At 37.1% G+C, this 26104-nt stretch overlaps 1 protein-coding gene across 5 annotated transcripts; it reads left to right on the plus strand.

Moving 5' to 3' along the window:
• The first annotated feature begins 72 nt into the window (after window positions 1–72).
• On the plus strand, window positions 73–25144 carry IRAK4 (interleukin 1 receptor associated kinase 4). Of its 5 annotated transcripts, none has more exons than XM_006933627.5 (12): window positions 73–227; window positions 6377–6546; window positions 9784–9929; window positions 10748–10930; window positions 11417–11577; window positions 12496–12560; window positions 15279–15393; window positions 15788–15897; window positions 19582–19765; window positions 20621–20683; window positions 24283–24441; window positions 24569–25144. In XM_006933627.5, the coding sequence occupies exons 2-12, from the start codon at window positions 6386–6388 to the stop codon at window positions 24602–24604; spliced, it is 1383 nt and encodes a 460-aa protein (XP_006933689.1). In that variant the 5' UTR covers window positions 73–227; window positions 6377–6385; the 3' UTR covers window positions 24605–25144. The 5 variants fall into 5 exon arrangements, 3 of the variants coding, with proteins under 3 accessions (XP_006933689.1, XP_044917597.1, XP_023112733.1); XR_002159668.3 differs by having other exon boundaries at window positions 24287–24441; XR_006600666.1 differs by lacking the exon at window positions 24569–25144 and adding an exon at window positions 23610–24075 and having other exon boundaries at window positions 24283–24408.
• Window positions 25145–26104: the final 960 nt, after the last annotated feature.

Raw genomic sequence — 26104 nt, forward strand, 5'->3', positions numbered from 1 at the left:
AAGCGGAGCCTTACTCAAGACCCGGAATTTCTCTGCGGAGACGCCAGGACTTGCAAAGAGGAGGGGCGGGGTTTGGACGTGGGCGGGGTCTCGGGCTGGAACTAACAGGTGGGACCCTTCCTGCTCCGCTGCCGTTCCAAGTCCGGGTTGCCTCGCAGCCGGCTCAGTTGGGCGGTGCCCCGGCCGCCCAGGCGCCCCAGCCGCCCTGGCGCCCCGCTACTGGGCAGGTAAGGGATTCCCGCCGTGCGCGCCTTCTTCACAGGTCGTCCAAGATCTGTGCTCCGGCCTCCATCCCTCTGCCGCAAGGTTGTTGAGGGAAGGTTTCGGAAGGAAAATAGCAAAGTGAGAAAAGTTAGAGAGGAAGTAGTTTGTGTGCGCACAGCTTGCTCCAGGCTAAAAACTTGGGTGGGTTCCCGAGGATCAAAAAGTGAATAGGACCTGGGGAGGAGCCCGGGGCGTGGAGAGGCGTCACCAAGTTCATTGTGTGGCTGTGTCAGACCTCGCGTCCTGTTTCTCAACACCCAAGCGTTGTGTTGCGGGAACCAATTTACGAAATGAATCTCTTTTCCCGAGAACCAGGAAGTAAGGCCAGCTTCGGGCAGAGATGCTCGTGGCATGGAAAGCATTCTGGGCCTCCACAAGATTCTAATTAACTTGTCACTCTGGCTTCCAAGTTTCCAGGAAATTAGAAAGTGAAGAGGGCTGTCAGGATCAGGTAAGTACATAATCAGATGGGAAAAGTATACCTGACAGCCTGGAGCAAGAGAGATAACAAAGGGATAAAAAGCAGACCCTGAGAAAGCGAGAAAATGCCATTTAAAATGGAAACAGATAGCTGTATTTGTGCTTGAAAACTTACTGCCCAAGGAGCCCTAAGAGCGGAGAATATTAAAGCCAGCCTTTCCCCTTTCTAAGGGTAATCTTTGAAGAGATCGGTCAGAAAGTTCATTATCTCTTTTATTCTCTCAAGCTGAGCACTCATTTGAAGTTTGCTTTCTGCCTGTCCAATCCAAGCTCCTGATCCTGCGGGCCAAACTTGCACCTTACAGTCTTCTCCATCCCAGTAAATGTCGGGAAACGTTCAGGCCAAAAATCTTGGTGCAATCTCCTTGCCCTTCATATCAGCACATAGGATTCTATTTGCTCTACTTCAGAAAATATACAGCATCCTAAGACTTTGCACCTTTTCTGCTACCACCCAAGCCACCAGCACCTCCCACCTGGATTGTTCGTGAACTACTTAATTGGTCACTCCCTGCCTCTCCACTCTTACTCCAATATCCTTTATTCTCAGCAGCAGCCCCAGTGTCCTTTTAAGACATGAATATAGAGGGTATGTCTCCATTCTCAAAGCCTCCACTGTCTTCTCACTCAGAGGATAAACAAAATCAATACAAAGGCTATAGGCTCTAGCCTACCTCTCTCATCTAATCTGCTACTTTCCTGCTCCTTCCTCTCCAGACTTAGCATCTCCTTGCTGTTCTCAGTGGGCCCACTCCAGACCTTTATATTTAGTATTCCTTTTGTCTCCAAGCTTCTCCCACAGATATCCCATTGTCTGACTTTCCCATTTCGTCAGACCTTTAATCACATGGCACTTTTTTACTGAGGCCTACTCTGACCACCCTCTTTAAAAATGAAACCCCTTCTCTATTTTTGTCCGCACTATGTAGCATAGTATAGAGTTTATTTGCTTATTGCCTATCTTCCTCTGTTAAAAATATAAGCTCCATGAGTTCAGTTATTTTTTTCATATTTTCCTAATGTTTTATCTCTAGGAACTTAGATCAGTATCCAGCACAAAGTAGACTTCAGTCTACTTTATTTATTTTAGCATTCTGAAATATTCAATATTTCGGCCTGCTTGGGATTCTCTCTCTCTCTCCCTCTCTTCTCTGCCTCAAAATAAATAAATAAACTTGAAAAAACTAAATTAAAATTTTAAAATCAGTCTTTCATCCAACACAACTATTTTGAGTAGCTGCTAAAGCTCAATTTGGTTGGGTCCCTGCTTAGGAAAGCACACCATCTAGAAGAGAAGGCAGACACATTAAACAATAAAATATGATAATTGTTATGCTGGAAGAGTGACTGGTGATAGTTTGGAGCAAAGGAGATGATTGTCAGGGAAAGCCAATAGTGCCTTTTGCATTGAGCTTGAAGAAATCCTAGGCATTTACCTGGTTGTCCTCAAGGTGATTGGGCAGTTATTTTACTGAGCCCTAAATGAATTCACCTTCTGCTTCACCAAAAAATAACTTTGTGTGAGAATTCTCCCTCTCCCTTCAAATATGTCTGTATCCAAACCTCTGCTTCCTCTTTTCAAGATTTGGAAGAATCTTCCTTCTATTCAAGGCTACATCTTCACCTATACTCTATTCACTATCCCTTTTTGTATCTTCAACCAGGCTTAACTCTAAAAGCAAATCTTAAACCAGCAGTTTTCAGGATGTTGTTGGTGTCCCCAAGTCTCTTTCAAGAGGTTTGTAGGGTCAAAATCGCTTATGAGTAAAAGATTGATTCAGAATGCAATGAACTTTAATGAAACAAAGTTCATTGATATGGTTTAGGAAATTATCTTTTATCAAGGTTCACTATAGTGTCAAAGAGAAAAATCTACTTTGTGAAAAGGCTATTAAAATACTGTTTCCAGCTATGTGTCTGTGTGAAGTTGGATTTTCTTCATATATGTCAACCAAATCAATATATTGCAGCAGATTACATGCAAAAGCAGATATGAGAATCCAGCTGTCTTCTATTAAGTTGAACATTAAAGACATTTACAAAACTGTAAAATAATATCACACTTTTATTTATTTTGGAAAATGTATTTTTATCAAAATATATTATGTATGCTAACATGTAATATGTTCATTATTTTTAATCAGTTAGTGAATAAGTAATCTTTAAAGTTCTCAGTGTCAGTTTCTAAGAAGGTAAATATTGATAGATCTAACCAACATAAACAAAAACTCTTTGGAGTCCACAGAAATTTTTAAGAGTGTAAAGGGTACCAAGACCAAATTTGAGAACTGATGCCTTCTGTCTCTGTCTCTGTGTCTCCTTCCCTTCAAACCCAGATTTCTTGGAAAATGTACTTTTATCATTCACTCACTGCTCTATAAAAACTGTTCTTAAGTCATCCAGTTTCCAAATCTAACACAACCATCAGTATTTATCAGACCTCTTTGGGTCTTTTATACCAACCTATCCCCTATTCTAGAAATCTCTGATATGCTATTGTCTTAGCTTTTTTTCTTACCTCCATGGCTAATCAATACTTTTTAAAGGTTCTTCTTTCTCTTCATTTCTTCATATTCTATATGTTCCTAATAGGCAACCTCATATTTACTTGTTGCTTCAACCAACAATTTACTTGTGAACATTTGAGAATGCTCATACACTGAGCATTCTTTACTTAAACCTCTCTCCTAAGCTCCAGACCATATATCTAGCTACTTAGTGCCAAATCCCCTAGATGGTGCCAGAGGTAGATATTTCACATTTAACATGACCATGAACACTTCATTTCCTCTATCATCTAACTGCCCAAGCCAAAAAACCAGGAATCAACTTCTGGATTTCCCTCCCTCTCCTCTCCCTCTAATATCTGATGTGTCATTAAATTATTTCAATTTGGCCTCCTAAATCTTTGAGTCTTTTTTTCCCTCCATTCCTCAACATTTTTCAGGCTTTCATTTCTGCTGACCTAGATTATTGCAAAGTCTTCAAACTGGTCTCTTTATCTCAATATACATTCCTTCAAATTTTTTTATCCAGGAGAATCCATTTAACCAAATAAGATCTCATGACACCTTTCTTTAAAATCCTGAAATGGCTTCCTGATAACTTTTAGTAGAAAGCTTAAACTCCTTGTCTTAATATCTGAGGTGCATGATGATTTGGCCCTGCCTACCTCTCCTACCTCTTCTCTTACTACTTAATGACATGCATCCCATGCTCCAGCCATAGCAAACTCCTTGCCTGAGCCTAATCCATGTTCTCCCTGCTATTCCTACTGCTTGGAATTTCCTTTTAGGTTTATCCTCATTCCTTTTCACTCATCCTTCTAATCTCCCACCCCACCTAAATCTATCTTGATATATTTCCTTTAGACTGCTTTGGCTTGATGCTCCTTCACTGGGCATCCACACCCTGCACACCCCTCTTGTAACATTTGTCATTCACTCTTTGTATCCCCTGCTGGACTGAGAAGCTTGAAAACAAAGATTTTTCTCCTCTCTGTAGCTCCCATCACTTAGTACAAAGCCTGACATGTTTGTTTTTAATTTTTTTTAAGGTTTATTTATTTTTGAGAGAGAGACAGAGAGACAGAGAGGCAGAGCATCAGCAGGGGAGGGGCAGAAAGAGAGTGAGACACAGAATCTGAAGCAGGCTCCAGGTTCCAAGCTGTCAGCACAGAGCCTGACATGGGGCTCAAACTCACGAACCCGCGAGATCATGACCTGAGCCAAAGTTGGACCCTTAACCAACTGAGCCACCCGGGTGCCCCCAAAGCCTGACATGTTATTTGAACATATGAATATATGAAAGGATATGTCTTGTCTTTATAGAAAAGAGAATGACTCAAACAATGCATTGAGTTATAGAAGCAAGGACATATGGAATGAATTTTGGAGTAAGATACAGATTCATGTACAACTCTTCATTTACTACCTTTGTGAAGTAAAGATGTTAAATTGTCTTCATCACTGTAAGGGTTAAGTGAAATATATGAATTACTTAGCATGGTACTAGACAACAAATTCATTCATTTCTAACATTTATCTGCAATATATACCACATGCTAGTCACTAGTTTTATATTAGTGAATGAAAGAGCATAGTCCCTGAACTCATGGAGCTTATAATCTGATGGGGGAGGCAGGTACTAAACAAATAAATACATGATTACAGTTACATTATGCAGTGATCAAAGACAATTAGGTTGAAGGCAGATAGACCTACTTAGATGCCATGGTCAAAGAAGGCCAAAGAGAAGAGAATATAAATATAGAGGCCTAGGATCAGGGAGACATTTGCTTCTTACTCTTTTATAGCTTCTGAATTTTGTACCACGTGAATATATTTTTTGCTCCAAAATTTAATTATAGTACATCTTAAAATTAAAAATATAAGAGGATGGGGCGCCTGGGTGACTCATTCGGTTGGGCCTCCAACTTCGGCTTAGGTCATGATCTCTTAGTACGTGGGTTCGAGCCCCACGTCGGGCTCTGTGCTGACAGCATGGAGCCTGGAACCTGCTTCAGATTCTGTGTCTCCCTCTCTCTCTGCTCCTCCCCCGCTCATGCTCTGTCTCTCTCTCTCTCTCAAAAATAAGTAAACATTAAAAAATTTTAAAAATATATATATATGGGGGGAAGCAGGAAAATAATTGACAGAAGAATATCTAAATCTCTCTGTCTTGATGAATTAGAAGGAAAGGTTGCTACTTGCTAAAAACGAGAGGCATAGAGATCAAATAAAACCACACGGAAAGAGGGTAAGGTGTGAAATAGTCACTAAGGACAATAAGCTGAGAGAAGACAAGTAAAAGGATTAACAGCAGTGTTGAAGGCCCCATGGAAAAGGGGTCCCCATTAATTTGTATTCATACCAGTCCGCTCAGTTACCAGGCTCTCTTAGGTATATTCAGTAATGCTGTTGTACCAGTAAAATTGTGAAATCTATCCCTGGCTGATGCTCTCCAGGGTCCAGTGGCAAAAGAAAAAGGGGAATAAGGAAATAAAGGTTTGCTCTAGAGTGTAAAGTGGTGAACCACAGGGTTTGGCTTAGTAGAGAATGAATTATGATCAGATAGGTCTGCTGGATTCAAATAATGTGGAGCATTTGAAAAAGATATTATAGAAAAAGTTGACTATTTACCGTGTCTTTTAATGCTACTCAAATTATTTCAGGACATTTTTTTTTTTTTACTTCTACCAAAGAGTGGTGGTAAATGTTTCATAGTAAATAAATACTGATTGAGAAAAATATTTTAAATTAAAAAATAAATCTCTGTTATTTAATAGATTTGATTCCTGAATATATTCACAGGAATTTTTCTGAAAAAGTAAATTTTTTACTCCTTTGGATAAATTATACTTGGGAAATGTCAGTGTCAGAAAAAGATTCTTCCATTTTTTATTGATAATTATAGGTAGAGAAAGTAAGTAAGAGCAGAGGACAATTAAACAAATAAACCACAATTTTAATTTCTTCTTAGGATATCAGTTAGTTGACTTTGGAGTGTTCCTTTATTATGGTGTAATCAGTTGCCAACATTTCATATGCTGTAGAAAAATGTGATTTATAAGCTTACAGATGTCATCACTAAAACTACTGTAAAATTTTAATGAGAATTTTCCATATTTTAGGAAGAGAAGATGAATAAACCCATAACATCTTCAACATATGTGCGCTCCCTCAATGTTGGACTAATCAGGAAGCTGTCAGATTTTATTGATCCTCAAGAAGGATGGAAGAAGTTAGCGGTAGCTATTAAAAAACCATCTGGTGATGATAGATACAATCAGTTTCACATAAGGTAACCTATAAAATTCTCTTCCTTTTTAAATTCTTACATCACAATCTAGAATGATGAATAGATGTAAATACTGTCTAATGTTGCAATTCAGAAAGTAAAACTCTCTCTTTTTCCTCTGTGTGTGTGTATGATTTTTTTATTCCTTCTCCATTATGTTAGCTTGGCTAGTATTGTGATCTTCAAATAAGTTTTTGGGTTAGAATCAAGATTCCTACTTTTACTATAGTTTTCTGTTTAGCAAGCTGAGAACAGTTCCCTCTGCCTCACACTTGTCATTTCCAGATTGAACATAGGATATTATAAGCATCTCTAGTAAAATTCTAAGTGTATAAATCTCTACTCCACCTTACCAGTGTACTTTGGGAGTTCTTCAAATTGACATTTTAAAGTTGCTTATAAATGTACACATCTATAAACAGAATTCTTAGTTCTTAGGCAGGATTTTTCAACACTATCTTCAGATAATTTCATTCTTTATCTACTTATCTCTGCTTGATTTAGTGTAAAATACAAGTACAGATTTTATTTTTGAAGCTGTTACTTCAGCTCAAACCTATATCAAAATCTGTCTTTCGAAGTAAGAGGAAAAGACATTAATTTATGATTTTCAGCATTAACCTAATAAAGATCCCAAAACTTTAACTTCTTAGTCCTTCTAGGAAGTGTTTCCTCATATGAAGGATAAACACTTTAAGTTACTTGAAAGAAGTTTAAGATTAAACCTTGAAAGGCAACTTTCAAAGATAGTTTACTGATATACTATTAAAACCTTCTGGGGGCACCTGGGTGGCTCAGTCAGTTAAGCGGCCGACTTGGGCTCAGGTCATGATCTCACGGTTTGTGAGTTTGAGCCCCGTGTCGGGCTCTGTGCTGACAGCTCAGAGCCTGGAGCCTGTTTCAGATTCTGTGTCTCCCTCTCTCTGACCCTCCCCCGTTCATGCTCTGTCTCTCTCAAAAATAAATAAACGTTAAAAAATTAAAAAAAAAAAAAACAACCTTCTGGAGAATGGTTGAGGCGGGGGGGGGGGTGGAGAAAAAGCTCTTCTCTACAGATTAATGGTAACAAATAATTATTGAAAAAATGATAGAAAAGTTACCAATTTACAACCACCAATGAATAATTGCTTCATGCAAGACTCATCAGTGATGCTAAAACGACAAGATGAAAAGTTGTCAATGAACAAGATCTGCATAAGATTTCAAAGTATTATCCACAGGTTACTTATGAATTATGAAGGGTAATGGTGCTTTTACAAAGAAAAAATCTGAAGTACACCTCCTTAACCGAGTAATCAAACTTTGGGTCACTAACAATGGTACAGACTGCATTATGTGCCCTCTGGATGTGATACAGTGGGAAGAACACATTGTCACCTATGTAGTGTTCTTACCCAACATTTTTAACCTGAATTTAATCATGAGGAAGTAGTCAGACAAGTCTAGACTGTGAGACATTGTACAAGGTGTCTGGCTTCCACTGTAAAGCCTGTGTGCATACACATGTGCTCCCATGCACACACATACAGGTAAAGGGAGAGGGCAAAAACACAAGTATGACAAAGTGTTATCAACTGGTCAATTAGTGCTTCTAGGTGAAGGGCAAATGGTTGTTCCTGGTATTATTCTTTCAACTTTTATGTAGGTTTGACATTTTTCAATGTAAAAAATTTGGAGGAAAACCAGAAAAAATTGTTACATTTTTAAGTGTTTCCAAACTAATTTTTAAAGAAATAAGAACAAAAAACTGACCTGTTTTTCCTTAATTTAACTAAAATGTAATTAAGATCAAAGGAATAATTCTCCAAGTTTATGTATAGTATTGTATTTCATTAAACAGGAGGGTTTATTGAAAATCATATGGCTGGGGGTGCCTGAGGAGCTTAACTGGTTGAGCGTCCAACTTCGGCTCAGGCTGTGAACTCATGGTTAGTGAGTTAGAGCCCCACATCGGGCTTGCTGCTGTCAGCACAGAGCCTGCTTCGAATCCTCTGTCCTCTCTGTCTGCCTTTCTCTTTTTCTCTCTCTCTCAAAAATAAACATTAAAACAAAATTTAAGGGGCGCCTGGGTGGCGCAGTCGGTTAAGCGTCCAACTTCAGCCAGGTCACGATCTCGCAGTCCGCGAGTTCGAGCCCCGCGTCAGGCTCTGGGCTGATGGCTCGGAGCCTGGAGCCTGTTTCTGATTCTGTGTCTCCCTCTCTCTCTGCCCCTCCCCCGTTCATGCTCTGTCTCTCTCTGTCCCAAAAATAAATAAAAAACATTGAAAAAAAAATTTAAAAAAAACAAAAAACAAAATTTAAGGGGCGCCTGGGTGGCTCAGCTGGTTAAACGTCTGACTTCGGCTCGGGTCATGATCTCACGGTTTGTGAGTTCAAGCCCCATGTCAAGCTCTGTGCTGACAGCTAGGAACCTGGAGGCTCCTTCGGATTCTGCGTCTCCCTCTCTCTCTCTGCCCCTCCCCAATTCACACTCTGTCTCTCAAAAATAAATAAACATTAAAAAAAAAATTTTTTTTAAACTCATATGGCTAGCAGAGTTATTAAGTCAGGTAGGGAAGAAATATAGCTTAGTAGGTTGAAAGCAGACCCTTATGTCAAGTGAGATCTAAATTTGGATCTCGGGGCGCCTGGGTGGCGCAGTCGGTTAAGCGTCCGACTTCAGCTGGGTCACGATCTCCCGGTCTGTGAGTTCGAGCCCCGCGTCGGGCTCTGGGCTGATGGCTCAGAGCCTGGAGCCTGTTTCCGATTCTGTGTCTCCCTCTCTCTCTGCCCTTCCCCTGTTCATGCTCTGTCTCTCTCTGTCCCAAAAATAAATAAAAACATTGAAAAAAAAATTTTTTTTTAATTTGGATCTCAATTTAGATATCGTTTTTTGGCTGTGTGGCTATCGGCTGGTTATTTTACCTCTTTATGCTTTGCTTTCTCATTCATAATTAGTACTACATTTGTAGTATCTTTGAGAATTAAATGAGTTTATGTGGGTGCATCCCATGGCCCACTGAGCAGATACTCAGTAAGTATTCAGTATATGCTAACCTATAGTATAATCATCTTCAGCATCTTTTTCCTTTCTGCCTATCTTCCCAGTTCTCTGTAATTCTGGCTGGTTCTTCTGCTGCCCCTTTCCTTTTATACTATCGGAGATGGTATGGGCCAGACAAGGGCATGAGGGACTAATTCCTATTTTCATGTTAAGCCTATTTACATACTAATTTTGTTTCTTTGTTGCTTGCTTTTAAGGAGATTTGAAGCATTACTTCAAACTGGAAAAAGCCCCACTTGTGAATTACTGTTTGACTGGGGTACCACAAATTGCACAGTTGGTGATCTTGTGGATCTTTTGGTCCAAAATGAGTTTTTTGCCCCAGCAAGTCTTTTGCTACCAGGTAAACTTGAGCATGAGTAGGGCATCAACGATTAGGGTGCAAAGGCAAGTGGCAGAAATGGGAACATGTCTTCTTACTTGGACTTTTTTCTCCTAGTAGATGAACTTTACATTTGAGACTCCTTTTCATTCTTTCCACCCTCCCCAACTCAAAAAGCACCCCAGACATAGGGCACTGTGGACTTGCTGCTGAGGAGGAGGCCTCGTGACTGGGCCTGAGCCCACCATTCAAGTCAGGTAGTTTTGTGCCAGTAGGAAGTGTAGAAGGATGAAAATTAGTTTTGGGGTGTTTTTTGTTGGTTGGTTGGTTGGTTTTGTTTGTTTGTTTTTAGCTCTTGATTTTCTTTACCCTTAACCTCCACCCTCATGGGACTCTGTGATCATGATATCCTTACATTGTATTCTGGTGGGTTACTGTCTAGATGCCTTCCTAATAGCCTTATTTCCCTTTGATGCCATTTATGCTAGCAGTTGTCACTTTTCAGTGTGCAATAGAATCCCTTGGGGTTTTTGTTAAACAGGTAGCTTCCTGGTTGTATCAGAATGCTTGACTTGGGTTAAGGTATATGTTTTTAAACAAGCACTTCAGTGCTCTGATGTAGGTGGCTCATAGACTTTTTGAAAACATCACCTTACCCTCTCTAATCACCTTAACCTCAAACTCAACAAATTCATACTAGGTAGCTTATCATGTGTGCTGTGAGAAAATGGGGTTGACATGTGGAAACTGAAGTGATGTCAAATGAACCAAGTTCCTAGTTTAACTTTTGGACAAACACTTTTCCGTATTGAAGAACAACTTGTAACTTCATTTGGCAGATGCTGTTCCCCAAACTGTTAATACACTACCTGCTAAAGAAGCTGTAACAATTCCGCAGAAAGAATTGCCTCTCTGTGGCAAAGACAGGACATTTGTGTTACCTGTGCAGGATCTTGAACAAAACTATATGCCCCCTGACTCCTCAAGCCCAGAAAATACAAGTTTAGCAGGGAGTGATACACGTAAGTAACATGTGCAGTGCTTTCCCCTGGCGGGTTTGTCATTAGGCCCATCACTGCTTTGAAATAAATCTCTCCTTTTGTTTGTGCACACTGGCAATAGCTCTTTGGTGGGTTTTCTTTTTTTCCCCCCTGACCTATTAAGCACCATCTTCATCGTATTAGTGTGTTATCAGTGAGTACAGTCAACAGAATATACAACCATAGAAATATGAAAAAATGTATAAATATTTACATAACTTGAAAAGGTCATTTTGTAAAGAAAATAAGTGACTAGAGTTTTGGGTGGAGGACCACCAAACAGAATTCTCAAGATAAAACTTAAATTTTTAGTTTAAAATATAGCTTTACTCTCTCCTATCCTGTCTAATCCAAAGTTTAAATATTTGTGTATACATGAAATAATCAAGTTGAGAAAACACTGAAGTTATTAAAACCAATATCCTTTTTATTGAAGCACTTTTTTTTCTTATTTCATTGACATTATAGGTTTTCACAGCTTTTCGTTTTATGAATTGAAGAATGTCACAAATAACTTTGATGAAAGGCCCATTTCTGTCGGTGGCAACAAGATGGGAGAGGGCGGGTTTGGAGTTGTGTATAAAGGCTGCGTGAACAACAAAACTGTAGCAGTGAAGAAGCTTGCAGCAGTAAGTTACATGTTTAGGAGTAAAAAGAATTAAAGGAAAAAGTTGCTTCCTAGGGTGCTCTATCTTAAGCTTTAAATTAGTCCTTAGGAAATACATTATTTCAGAGCATATTTTCTTTAAACATCTTCTAAGCTGGTGGTTCTGAACACTTAAAATTTTGTTGAAAGCTATGGATCCTGTCCCTACAAAAATGTAGTTATGGGCATACACATACAATTGTATATATAATTTTGGAAGAATCACAAAATGAAGTTGAGAAGCCCTGTTCTACATAGTGCTTTTATGCATAATCAAGATTAAAATGGGAAGACACTAAGAGAATTTTGTAAAAATAACTTTCTTATGTTACTGTTCTCATTTAAAAATGAAGTTTAAAAATTACACAATAAGAAAAAAGATTGAAAAAATTCTTGTCTAGATCCCTCATTCCCATTGGTACTAGAGTGTTCAGCATGTAGTTGATTTGTTACATTATAAATCTGTTATTATGTTTTAGAAATATCCATATAATACATATTTATATGATAAAAATAGTCACCCATTGTCATATACAGTACAAATACTTTTGCAGGTTTTGTTGTTCTTTTTGCCTTCAAATTTGCTTATGTTTTCTTACAGCAAATTTTTTCTTCAGAATGTTTATACAATGAAGTCTCACATTATTTCATTTTGTTCCTACAGTAACTGAGACTTATATGGTTATATGGTTTTTAAGGTTTTTTTCCTTCTGCTAACTAGCCATAGGACCTTGAACAAATCAGTAATATTTCCAGTTCTCGGTTATTCTACAGAAGGGAGAGAATAATGCCTTACTATTTTAAAGAAAGCAAGATCAGCCAGGCAATCGCTTGTGCCTCCTCCTAGCTTTAGGAGCCTTAAGGTTATCATGTTGTATTATATTACATATTATTTTTTCAGATGGTTGACATTAGTACTGAAGAACTGAAACAGCAGTTTGATCAAGAAATAAAAGTTATGGCAAAGTAAGTTAATTTGACAGTGTGGTATAATGGAAAAGAGCAGGACAAGAAGCAGGGGGCCTGGTTTCTTACCCAGAGTATGCCATGAACTAGTGATATTTTCAGATATGTAAAATTAAAATAAAGGGTTCAGATTAGAGGAATTGAAAGAATTTTGACTCTATAATTCTGTGACTGCATATGCTTATATGCCTGTAGATAAAACAGCAGTTATTATTTTAAATCATAGCAAAGTTACAAAGGGTTTCAAATATCTTCCATTATCCTCTGCTGCTCCCAAAATTCATGACAGATAAATTATAGAGATATAAAAAAAAAATTATAGAATAATAGGCCCTTAGATATCTTAACAACCCTAAACCAGGAAAAAGTTATATGCCAGAATGCTTAGAAAACTTTGACCCAGTATGCTTGAAAATTGTTGGGTGTCTTCAGGAAGAATAAGGGAAACAAATCAGGAAATTATTCTAATAATTGTAGTGCAGTGTATTTTATGTGTGTGGCCTCATTTAATCCTCATAAAGGTTATTGTAACCTCTCTACCTTTTTTTTTTTCATTGAGATTTAGAAACATCAAGTAACTTGCCCGAGGCCACATAGCCAGTAAAAATCAGATCTGCCTTTCATATTCTGATCTGATTCCAGAGCTTGACCTTTTTTCTTTTTACTTTTTTTTAAATGTATCTTTTTAATATTGAAATGTAATTGACATACAGCGTTCTATTAGTTTCAGGTGTACAACATACCGATTCGGCAGTTCTCTACATTACTCAGTGCTCACCACCATAAGTGTAGTCACCCTCAGTCACTATACAATCCTAATGAGATTTACCAGTTTACACTCAGTTACACCCATTGCTATAAATTACCGATTCTAGTTGCTTAACCCCAAGAAAGAAAGAACAGACTGGAATTAATTCAGTGACAGTAAAAATAATGCATACTGATTAAAAAAAAAAAAAAAAAACCTCTTTCAGGATTTTGTTCCCCCTACTCTAACACCAACTCTCCAATCCTAAAAGTAATTTGTCCAAAGTAGATAATCTATGAAATACGGGAATATATATTTACAATAATAAAAATCATCCCTTAAATATATCACTCAGAGATAACCATGACTAATATTTTGATGTACTTGCCTCATGATGTGTGTATACAATTTTCCCATGTCATTAAAAATAATTTTAAAACATTTTGTTATCATACATTAATTTCAAGGTATTATATGTTAATTATTTGGCATATATGATGATTATATTTTATTTAACCATTACCCTGCTAGGTTAATTTCTAATTTTCAACATTACAAATTAAAGCTCCATTAAATCTTGTTGTACATAAATCTTTAAATGCAGCTCTGCATATTTCATCAGGTAGAGTCCTAGAAGAATTACTCATTCAGAATTCATGAGCTTCTTAAAAACTTTACAAGTACATGTCCAAATGGCTTTATAAATAGTGATTTATACTCCTGCCAGCAATGTATTACAATGTCAAATTTCACCTTTACCTCACCACCGTTGAATATTATCACTGTTTCTTAACAAGTACCAATTTTTGGATCTTACTAGCAAAATAACCCTGGCCAAGTTTCTTAACTGTCTATTCATTAGTTTTTTCATCTATAAAATGGGATAATAGTGTTTACTTCATTAAGTTATTGTGAGAATTCAATAAAACAAAGCAGGTAAATCATTTACTGCAGTGCCTTGTATATAGTATAAAGTCATCAAATGTTGCCAACTCATTTTAAAAATGTGCCAGTTTGGTGGAAAATAGAGCACTTACTGTTTTAATTTGTACTTCTTAAAATATTTATGAGGACAGACTGATTTCAAATTAAAGTCTGATTTGAAATAATGAAATGTCAGAATTTTAGATGATATTGAATCAAAATGAGTAAGCACGTGGATGGAATGTTATCATGTTCTAAGTATATTTCTAGGCTCTCATGTATTTCCTCATTCAATTCTCAGAGCATCCGTGTTATGTAATCGGTATTACTATCCACATCTGGTAAAGTTGCTGAAGTTCAGTGAGGTTGTTAACCTGTTAACTGTTAATTTGGCCTATAGGTCAAATATCCAGAGGGTGGCAAAGCTAGGCTTTAAACTTAGGACTTTGCCCACTTTTCTTTCTACTTTGCCTTGGAAACCTAAGGTTTTGTTATGTTTCAGCTCTCTTTAGTTTTATTCAAGTATATAAAGAAACTCAAATTAGGTTATAAATAACATATCATTAAAGATCAGAAATGTGTAAATTAGATGTAGTTAAAAATCACACATCTATAAATCAGTGCTTTGGATATGTTAAAAAGTTCTTGAAAAGATTGTCATACCAGTTTCAGCAGACTTGTTGAAATCTTGCCTGTACTATCATTGAAAATTGTGCTACGCAAAGGTAAATATCAAGCCAAGTCCTTAACCAAACTGTCACAAGTTCCAAAGTTCTAAAGTATTGAGCTTTTACTCTAAAATGGAAAAAGGGGTTGCTTCTAATGTTGATCAGTATTGTCTGAAAGAACTGTTTGCAGAAAATTATAAGCGGTTGTAATAAATATACATACTATAAACATACATATTATAATATAATGATACATAGCATATCAATATTTTCTTACTCCTTTTTTTCTGTTAAAGTTCCAAATTGAATAACCTTCAACCTACAGCTGAATGTATGTATGTATCATAATAATTTTGAGTGCAAAATTATTTGTCGTAGGTGTCAACATGAAAACTTAGTAGAACTACTTGGTTTCTCAAGTGATGGAGATGACCTCTGCTTAGTGTATGTTTACATGCCCAATGGGTCATTGCTGGACAGGCTGTCCTGCTTGGTAAGATATTTGTTCATCATATTGCTTGGCTTTCTGTTTATGTGTTGGAATATGAATATTCACTTTCTGACAAGGTTATTTGAACCACATTAATCTTAATATTTTTCTTGTTTTTTGAAAATTATACAGCTGATAGGTAAACAACTGGGATTGCCATTCTATTAGGTAATAATCTTAAACATAAAATTATCAGTCAAGACTAGTCTTTGAAGATGCTCTTATATATTTTTATTGTTAAATAAGAATTGGTAACTCCGGTTTGATCTTATTGAGAGATTATTTTTGAACAGTTTTTAAAAATTGCAATTCTAAATCTGGGTGATATGATATCATTTTCAGCAGTTGCTGAGAAAGTTGTTCTTTTTTTTAATGGGTTGGTTTCTTACTTTATAAGGATGATACTCCACCACTTTCATGGCATATGAGATGCAAGATTGCTCAGGGTGCAGCTACTGGCATCAGTTTTTTACATGAAAACCATCATATTCATAGAGACATTAAAAGGTAAATGCTACTCTTAAAAAGCTTTTGGAGAACCATCTTTAAAAAATAACTTGCTCTAGGGGCGCCTGGGTGGCTCATTTGGTTGAGTGTCCGACTTCAGCTCAGGTCATGATCTCGCGGTCTCTGAGTTCAAGCCTCGGGTCAGGCTCTGTGCTGACAGCTCGGAGCCTGGAGCCTGCTTCCCATTCTGTCTGTCTGTCTGTCTCTCTCTCTCTCTCTCTCTCTCTCTCTGCCCCTCCCCTGATCATGCTCTGTCCCTCTCTCTCTGTCAAATATAAACAAACATTTAAAAAAAAATTTTTAAAGAATAACTTGCTCTCACTCTTTCAATTCATATTCATATGCATGTCTTAACTTATGGCACCCCATGAAAGTTCTTCTCATTAAGATGTTCTATAATTTCCTTTATTACAAACCCAGTGATCTATTTTTAGTGCTCATCCTACATGGCCTTTTTTTTTTAATAGCATGGCGTTTTGTTTTTCTTGACCACTTTTACCTTGTCAAAATTATTTTCGAGGTCACCATTATTTTCTGAATCACTTTCATCCTCCATGGGTGCATTTCAGGTCTCTTTCTTCTTACATAAGTAACAAATATTAATTGAGCACCTACCATATGGTAGGCACTGAAGATAATATATTTAGCAAAAGTAGCACTTGTTACATTTGACATCAGACGAATGATCACGAGATCATAAAAAACTTTAGTGTGCAGTATACAGTATTTAATATAAATATTAGTATAAAGAAGTGTTCTCTGAGGATGTGATATTTTAGCAGAGATCCAAAGAATGAGTGGGAAATAAGTGGGCTCAAGTTGAGGGTGGCTAAAGAAGGTAGGGAAAACAGCATTCTGCATTTGTGAAACCAATGTTGAGAGGGAGCATGCGGTCATGATGAATTAATTACAGGAAGTGAAATGAACACAGTTATAACTGAAGTGCAGAAATGGAAGGAATGATTGATACAAGATAAATTTATAGAAATCAGCAAGGAGCTAAACCCTGTAGGATTTAATAGACTAAGGTAAGGACTTTATTTTTATCATCAAATAACCAGATGCCGTTGAAGAATTATAAGTAGGGATGTGGCCTCATGTTTAAGTTTTGAGAAGGTCACTTTGACTCTCAGTGTAGAGAACAGTTTGTAAGAAGGGAGAGTTAGGCTTTCACAGAAGTCTTGGTGATAGCTGTTCATATCAAAAGAAGTGAGCAGATTTGAGAGATTTAAGATAGCAGGACCTGCTCATATCTTGGCTGCAGAGGGGTCAGGAAGAGGGACATGTCAGGAATGACTCCTGGATTTATAGCTTCCTGAATTGCATTCTGGGATGATGTGTGGAAGAGGACCAGGTTGAGGGTTGAGAATATGAATTCTCTTTTGTACATGTTATGTTTAAGATTCTCTTAAGATATAGAAGTAGAGATGTTAAACAGACAATGTGATATACAGATTTGGACCTGAAAGAAGTCTGAGCTGAAGACATTAAATTTGTGCATTACTTGCATGTAGGCGATAATTGAAGACCTGTCATATGATTGTATTCACTTAAGGAGAGATAGAGATTAAGAAAAGGTCCCAAGATTTAGTCCTAAGGAACTTTAAGACTTAATGGCCAACTAGAAGAGCATGATCCCTAAGGAATCTAAGAAAATAGGCATAGAAAGGTAAGATGAGAAGCAGGAAAGTGTGGTATCCGTGAAAATAAGGAAAGAGAGCATTTCCTAAGAAGTATTAGTCAAAAATATCAGTTGCTTTCTGGAAGTCAGGATGAGGATTGAAAATAACCATTTGATTAGTGCCCTGAAGGTCATTAGTATCTTTACAGAGCTCTGTTTCCACACGTAGCAATTGGGCAGAATTCAGCTTGTAGTTGAGGAGAGAGAAAGCTGGAGAACTGAGATGTGAGTGTAGACAAGTCTTTTAAGACATTTGGATAGTGAAGAATGATCGCTGAAAATAATATGTCACTCAGGAAACCTTTTTTTTAGATGGTGAAGACTAAAGCATGCTTTTATGCCTATGGGAAGAGGGAGATGATAAAGTAGAAGAAAGAAGAAGATAATTTATAGAGTAAGGTTCCTGAGAATTTAGGATGGAGTCCAGATAGAGGGATCAAGCTTGGATGACAGGACAGGCACTCTCTCTCATCCCTTCCATATTGGTGCATTTCCTCATGTTCTCACCTCCTGTCTCTTCTGTTCTCACAACGTATTCTTGCTGACTGACATTATATTGACTTCACCTACTATCTATTTGTGGGTGACTCTATCATCATCCGTATCATCAGCCTCCAATCCTATATTTTCAGTATCTCCAGGCCAAAGATACCTCACCTGGATGTCCCACAGCAGCCTCCAAGCTAACATGTCAGAAATCAAATTCATTTTCTCTTCCAAACCAATCTTCCTCCTATATTCTCTTCCTGATTAAATGAAGTCACTATTCATCCTGTCTCCCAGCTAGTCTTTCTCATTCCTCGTATCAGACTAATTACAAAGTTCCTTTGAACATGCCTCAAACTTTTCAGCTCCTTTTCACCCACAGTGTTCTTTCTTTATCTAGACTCTATCTCTTATTTTATTACAAGCTTTCATGGTCAGCCTTTAACCAGTCTGTACCAGTTCTCTTCCATTCACTACTACATTGGCCAGGTAGTGTTCCTAAAACTCAGGTGTAATAGCACTAATTCATTACTAGGAAACTTTCACTGGCATCCTGCTATCACAGAATGAAGTTCATATTCTCTCCATGTTCCATGGGCACCAGCTTCTTGAAATTGATCATATGCTTTTGTTTTCATCACTATGTACATGTTGCTCCATTTGCCAAAATACCTTTTCCCCTCATTTAGCCATCACCTTCTAACAATCCTTTAAGCACACATTTACCCTGTCTTTAGAATTTTCTCCAGTTCTTCCAGGCATTTAGTTGTTCTCTCAGCGTTTTGTACATAACATCACCATTGTGGAATATTTTTTGGATTTTTAAAATTAGGTATATACCTTTGTCACGGACAAGATTTGAAAACTCCCCCTCTATGCAGCACTGAGATCAAATACTATTATACATAGCAAGTCCTTGATAAAGTTTTATTGAATGTGTGTATGAGTGAATGTGTGTAATGAATGAATGAAGACCTTTTAGCCATGTTCTTTCCTCTTTGAAAGTTATCAGATAGTACAAAAAAAAGAGAGAGAGGGAGAGAATAATACCTGAACCTAATACTTCATGTTAACTATACTGGAATTAAAATTAAAAACTTAAAAAAAAAAGAATAAAGAGATGAATAATTAAGATACTTTGTTTGGAAATTTGTTGTTAAATGAGTTGGGAAATTTTAGGAAAGGAATTTAAGACTGGAGCTTTAGGAGACTGAGGGATATTTTCCCAAAATAAATTATTTGTGAAACAATGAAATTATCTCTCACTAATGTGGACAGTTTTATTTCATTTATATTCTTCTAAAATTTTTCCTCAAGAAACAAAAAGGAAAAAGAAGACAATTATTTCTCTTTAGCTTCAATCTGAAGTCTAGATTTGTTTACACGAATTTCAGGCTTTTAAGATGTGTATTATAAAATAGTCTACTCTGTAAATATGTACATATGTTCATACACCTGACTGTTTGACTTGCTTGAAAAGAAAAATATTATTTTCTTCAAACTTTACTTTATTTCAGTGCAAATATCTTACTAGATGAAGACTTTACAGCCAAAATATCAGACTTTGGGCTTGCACGGGCTTCTGAGAAGTTTGCCCAAACAGTCATGACTAGCAGAATTGTGGGAACAACAGCTTATATGGCACCTGAGGCTTTACGAGGAGAAATAACAGCCAAATCTGACATATACAGCTTTGGTGTGGTAAGTTTCACATATATAATTCGTAACAATAATCATTCTGGCTATAACTGTGAAGTTGAAGTAGAATATTTTGAACACACCTGTCTTTCTTAGCTCTCTTATGTAAGTATGTATATTGTTTACTTTAACCTTTAGTTAAATGAGAAAGTCATAAAAGCTTCTCCAAATTTGTAAACTTTTAAATTGGTTTCTGAAGTTACTGTAAGAAATGACTTTTTTAGCACACTATCCTCACAAATTAGTATGAAGCTTAAATTAGTGCATAAAGCAAATCATATACAGCATGTATTTTACTGTCAGTTTTTAAATGAAATATTTTTTAACAGATGTACACTTTGGCATTTTCTGATCTACTGGTCTGTTCCTAATAACTTTTAATATGGAGTGAGTGGAAATGGTTGGAGAAGTTAGGTGCTACTTCATCTTATTTTTGCGTGTATGTTTCCTATATGGAAATTTAACTCCATAGCACTGTGTTGTTAAGGCACAGAGTTGTAGGATAGGCCTAAACTTTAGAAAATAATATTCTAAAAGCCAGAGACAATTATTCTTGTGAAGAATCCCCTGCAAGACAGGGGACAGAATGTCTAGAATACATAGTGAGTGGAGCTGATTGTTTAGTAAGTTGACAGTCGAAAAGTACTGCTTGTGGGGATTGCTGGAACCCAAGGTTTCTGTGAGGGAATGATGGTGAGAAATGACCACAGCTCATGTCCTTTCTGCTTTAATGCCTGAAAGGCATAATGCAATGTGTGGAAATGATTAATCAGATTTCATAATCAAGATCCATATTCTGTCTAGTTTCTATATGTTGTCTTGAGTGTTACAGTAATGGATCTTTTTTTGTCTTCATAGGTTTTATTAGAAATAATAACTGGACTTCCAGCTGTAGATGAATACCGTGAACCTCAGTTATTGGTAATTGAAAGACTCATTTTTTCCAGTCCTTTTCTTTTGCATTTATAATCTAAATTTGTATGGGTAAGTTTGGCATCTAGATATGTCACTTTCTATTGGCAATTTTTCCATTGGCAATTACCCAGTGGCATATGGAAAAAGCATAACAGACTTCTAATCTCAGCTCTGCCATGAAGGATTTGTGAAGCTTGGTAAAGTCACTTATATATTCTATGTTCTGGTTTCTTTGTGGGTAATATCAGAATAGAACTATATAATCTTTTAGGTCTTCTCCAGTATTTTTTGTTGTTGTTGTTGTTACTTTCAGGATGATTACTAACAGACTTTTCAGCTCAGAGAGAAAAAACAATATTGCTTCCTTTCACATTTGTATCAGAATAGAATTATTGGTAAAATTTGCTCTCTATTTCTATTATGGAGTATTTTATTTTTATTTTATTTATTTGTTTGTTTATTTTTTTGTTTGAGGGAGAGAGAGCAAGAAAGTGTGAATTGGAGTGAGGGGCAGTGGGAGAGAGAGAGAGGGAGGGAGAGAGAGAGGGGGAATATTAAACAGGCACAACACTCAACACAGAGCCCAATGTGGGGCTCAATCCACGACCCTGGGATCATGACTTGAGCCAAAATCAAGAGTCGGACGCTCAACCAACTGAGCCATGTAGGCACCGCTATGAAGTATTTTAATTATAAAATTATGATAGAAAACATTACCTGTGTATTATATTCGGCATTCGTTGGCAATTACATAAATAGACTAACTGAATGCTAAAGTTATGAGAAAATTATGCCTTGCCCCTTTTTTCCCCCATATGGTAAATTTTAAGAAGTTAGAGGGTCTTTTTATAAAATTAAATATTTACAAAAATCTTTTGTAAACTAAAGATTACAGAAATACTATCATGTATAAGCTTTTCTTAAAATTAAATATCTACGCTGACTTTCTTCTAATTTATGTGTTCTAATGAGACAAACCAGTGTGAAAAATTCAGATAATACATGAATAACAGATTATTTCCCAATGGAGATTAGAAAGTCAAAAGCTATGTTTGCTCAAGAGTTTGGTGTCATACTCTTTTAAGAAAAGCCATAAGTATGATATCTATATACTATAATATTGTTACTGGTGTCCCTTAATAAAAAGTACATTATAAAGCTTTCCATGGTTTCCCAGATATGTACTATTCCAGTATTATATATTATATAACATTTCGCATTAAGGTATATTTACAGAACATAATATTATTGTGAAAAGTTATTATTTGTATAATATATATTTATATTATTATATTATCTACATAATAATTATATCTTCTATATAATATATAGCTATATATAGCTATATATATGTTATTATAGTGTATGTACATTACTTACTGTGTGTTGGACATCAGGAAGGAAGCCTCAGCTGCAGATACAATGTTTTGGAACCATTAGTGTCCAAGTGTAGATAAAGCTTTGGGTGTGTATGGGATTATACAGAGAAAGTGTATAAATTAAAAATACAGGGGTGCCTGGGTGACTCAATGGGTTAAGTGTGCGACTTCAGCCCAGGTCATGATCTGAGCTTCGTGGGTTTGAGCCCTGCATCAGGCTCTGTGCTGACAGCTCAGAGCCTGGAGCCTGCTTCAGATTCTGTGTCTCCCTCTCTCTCTGCCCCTCCCCTGCTTGTACTTTGTCTCTCTGTCTCCCAAAAATAAATAAACATTAAAAAAAATTTTTTTTTAAAAAACAGTACAGTTGGGGTGCCTGTGTGGCTCAGTTGGTTAAGCATCTGACTTCAGCTCAGGTCATAATCTCATTGTTCATGGGTTCAAGCCCCACGTCGGGCTCTGTACTGACAGCTCAGAGCCTGGAGCCTGCTTCGGATTTTGTGTCTCCCTCTGTCTTTGCCCCTCCCCCACTAGTGCTCTGTCTCTGTCTCTCAAAAATAAATAAATGTTTAAAAATTAAAAATAAATAAATAAATATACAAGACAGTTAAAAAAACTAAAAGAACTCTCCTTTTTTTTTTTTTACTGTGTAATTTATACTTTTTAAGCAAAGCCTACCTGTCTAAAAGCCTAAATCCTTTTCCCTCAGACTTTTTCTCCTTTAATATATTATGAAAGACTCAAACCTTTGGTTTGAGTAAGGATGAAATACAGAAAAACACACAATCCATCTCAGTCCTAACCTTTATGCATGATCATATAATAATGAAAATCATAAAACTTCAGGGAAGATTATACCCTTTTACTTACTCTTAAGGTGTGAATGCAAGATGACCATAAAGTAGTAAGATTTTATTACAAATATAACCAAAAGGGAGTGAGTGATCCTTGAAAGAACCTTTACATCACTAGATTCTGCCATCACCCAAATGCTTTCAAAATTCTTTTTTTTTTTAAATGTGTATTTATTTATTTATTTATTTATTTATTTTGAGAGAGAGAGATGGAGAGGGGCAGAGAGAGAGAGGGAGAGAATCCCAATCAGGCTCCACACTGTCAGCACAGAGCCCAATACAGGGCTCAAACCCATGAACCATGAGATCATGAACTAAGCCGAAACCAAGAGTTAGAAGCTTAACTGAGCCACCCAGGCGCCCCTTAAAATTCTTCTGGAAGAGTTTCTGGAGGGTTTACAACTGACCTCACATAAGTAGTCTTTTCCATGATAATAGTTTCCTAGGGCTGCTGTAAGAAATTGGGACATAAAATAACAGAAATTTATTCTTTCATAGTTCTGGAAGCAAGAAATCTGAAATCAAGGGGCTGTCAGGGCCATATTCCCCCTGGAGGCTCCAGAGGAGATTCTTGCCTTGCCCCTTCCAGCTTCTAGTGGCTGCTGGCATCCCTTGACTTGAGGCCACATCATTCATTTCTGCCTCTGTGGTCACACTGTCTTCTCTGTGTCTGTTTTCTTCTCTTCTCTGTCTCTTCTACAGATGCTCATCATTGGATTTAGGGTCCACGTGGATAACCTAGGATGATCTCATCTCAAGATGCTTAATGACATCTGCAAAGACCTTTTCTTCAAATAAAGTCATAAGCATAGATTCTGGGAATTAGGACTTGGACATACTGTTTTCAGGGCCATCACTTGACCCACTACATCATCCTAGTTCTATGTCTCTCTCCCTGTACAGTACTTTTTTATCATGGCCCTGTCCCCTTTTTCCTTCTACCTCTTTATCTTTGATTCAATAATTTGAGTACCTATAGACAAGTGTGCCTGTCCAGGGAGGAGGATTTTGGGTCCAGAAATTGGAACTGCATTATCAGGAGCACATCAAGAAGCAAATCACCTTGGGCGAGCAGCCTAGTAAATGCTGCCAATGGGAACATGAGCGCAATTAGCTCAGCAACAGAAATACAAAAATTAGAAGGCAAATGGCCAAAAGTATCTAAAAGGTATGTATGTACCTAGGTATGAATAGATGTATAAATAGACAAATAGGGTTTCTCCTGTATGTCTTTAATTCTTAGTAAGGTTATAAAAATAGACAGTAAAACAAGAGTACATGTTGTTATGAAGTAGATGAAATAAATCCATTTACATTCTGATTTCTCTCACTTTTCTTTGAAACTCCTACTAAAGTTTTAACATTTGTTTTAAAGCTAGATATTAAAGAAGAAATCGAAGATGAAGAAAAGACAATTGAAGATTATATTGATACGAAGATGAAAGACAGTGATCCCATTTCCATTGAAACCATGTATTCTGTTGCCAGTCAATGCTTGCATGAAAAGAAAAATAAGAGACCAGATATTAAGAAGGTACTGATTTTTTTATATTTATTGAAAAAGTGAAAAAGGTAGGGTTCATCTTTTTTTCCTAAGTGTACATTTCAAACCAACTCTTTAATGCATTTTTTTTTGTTGTTTTTTTCTGTCTTTATGAAAGGTTCAACAGCTGCTGCAAGACATGACAGTTTCTTGAAACTTCACTGGAAGACTCTTGGTTTTTTATATACAGCTATGTAAAACAGTTTTTAAACTAAATTTTTGTTATAAACATTCCTTTTTACCTTTAACAAGGCAGCATGGAGCATGGAACCCCCAACATATATGTAGAACAACAAAAGTAGAGCCACTGTATCGACCCTAATCCCTGGCTTTTTAGTGTCACCCTCAGTTCTTGAGTAATCCCCAAGACCTCGCCTTAGAACCTCACCAAACATGGTTTGAAAACTAGAATTAGCAACAAAGGGGACTGGACTATTGGGTGAAAAGACCCAAAGCTGAAGCCCCAACTCCACTACTAATTTGCCGTAGAGCTTTGGACAATCCTTTAACAGCTTTGAGCCTTTGTTTTTTCACTGGTAACATTAGGCTAATTATCTACTGTGCTTCTCTGACAGGTAGTCCTGGAAATCCAGTGATGTAGACTATGTACAAGCACTTTGTAACATGTAAAGTGATGTAAAATTTAAAGTTTATGTAGATGTTTATACAATCCAATTACAGTCGTTTGTTTATAGGATCGTGTTCACAGTGTGTTTTTTGAGAGAGAGAGAAAGCTTGCATGAGTGGGAGAGGGGCAGAGAGAAAGATAGAGAATCCCAAGCAGACTTCGCACAGTCAGCACAGAGCCTGACATGGGGCTTGATCTCTCGAACCGGTGACATCATGATCTGAGCTGAAATCAAGAGTAGGACGCTTAACCAACTGAGCCACCCAGGTGCCCCACAATGTACTATTTTAAGCATTCACCACTAACCAAATATTACCTGATGATATGGTCATTATTAGATTATGTTATATGGCAACATATTCCATAATGAAGGAATTTTGCAGATGTTGGTAAGGCCCCTAATCTGCTGACTTTGAGTATCAACAGAGAGACTGTGCTGGGTAGGCCTGACCTAATAAGATGGTTTCTTACAAGAAGTCTGAGACATTGTCCTGTGGGCCTTGAAGAAGGAAGCTACCGTGTTGTAAGAAGGCCACATTGGCTAAGATCTACGGGTGGCCTTCTAGGCTAAGGGCTACCTTCCAGCTGTTAGCCAGCATAAAAAACTGGGACCTGGGGGGGCGCCTGGGTGGCGCAGTCGGTTAAGCGTCCGACTTCAGCCAGGTCACGATCTCGCGGTCCGTGAGTTCGAGCCCCGCGTCAGGCTCTGGGCTGATGGCTCAGAGCCTGGAGCCTGTTTCTGATTCTGTGTCTCCCTCTCTCTCTGCCCTTCCCCCGTTCATGCTCTGTCTCTCTCTGTCCCAAAAAAAATAAAATAAACGTTGAAAAAAAAAAATTAAAAAAAAAAAAAAAAACTGGGACCTGGGTTGTATAACCACAAGAAACTGAATTCTTCTAGAAAGAACAACTGTTTTTTGAACCATATTTCTGACCCACTGGTTTGCTAGCTAGCCAACTAAAAATTTTTAATTTTTAATTTCTCTCGTTATGTTCTATGAAAAGCACTCAGGTAATAGGAACAATTGA

The sequence above is a fragment of the Felis catus genome, chromosome B4, assembly GCF_018350175.1.
Source record: "Felis catus isolate Fca126 chromosome B4, F.catus_Fca126_mat1.0, whole genome shotgun sequence".
Lineage (NCBI taxonomy): Eukaryota > Metazoa > Chordata > Mammalia > Carnivora > Felidae > Felis > Felis catus.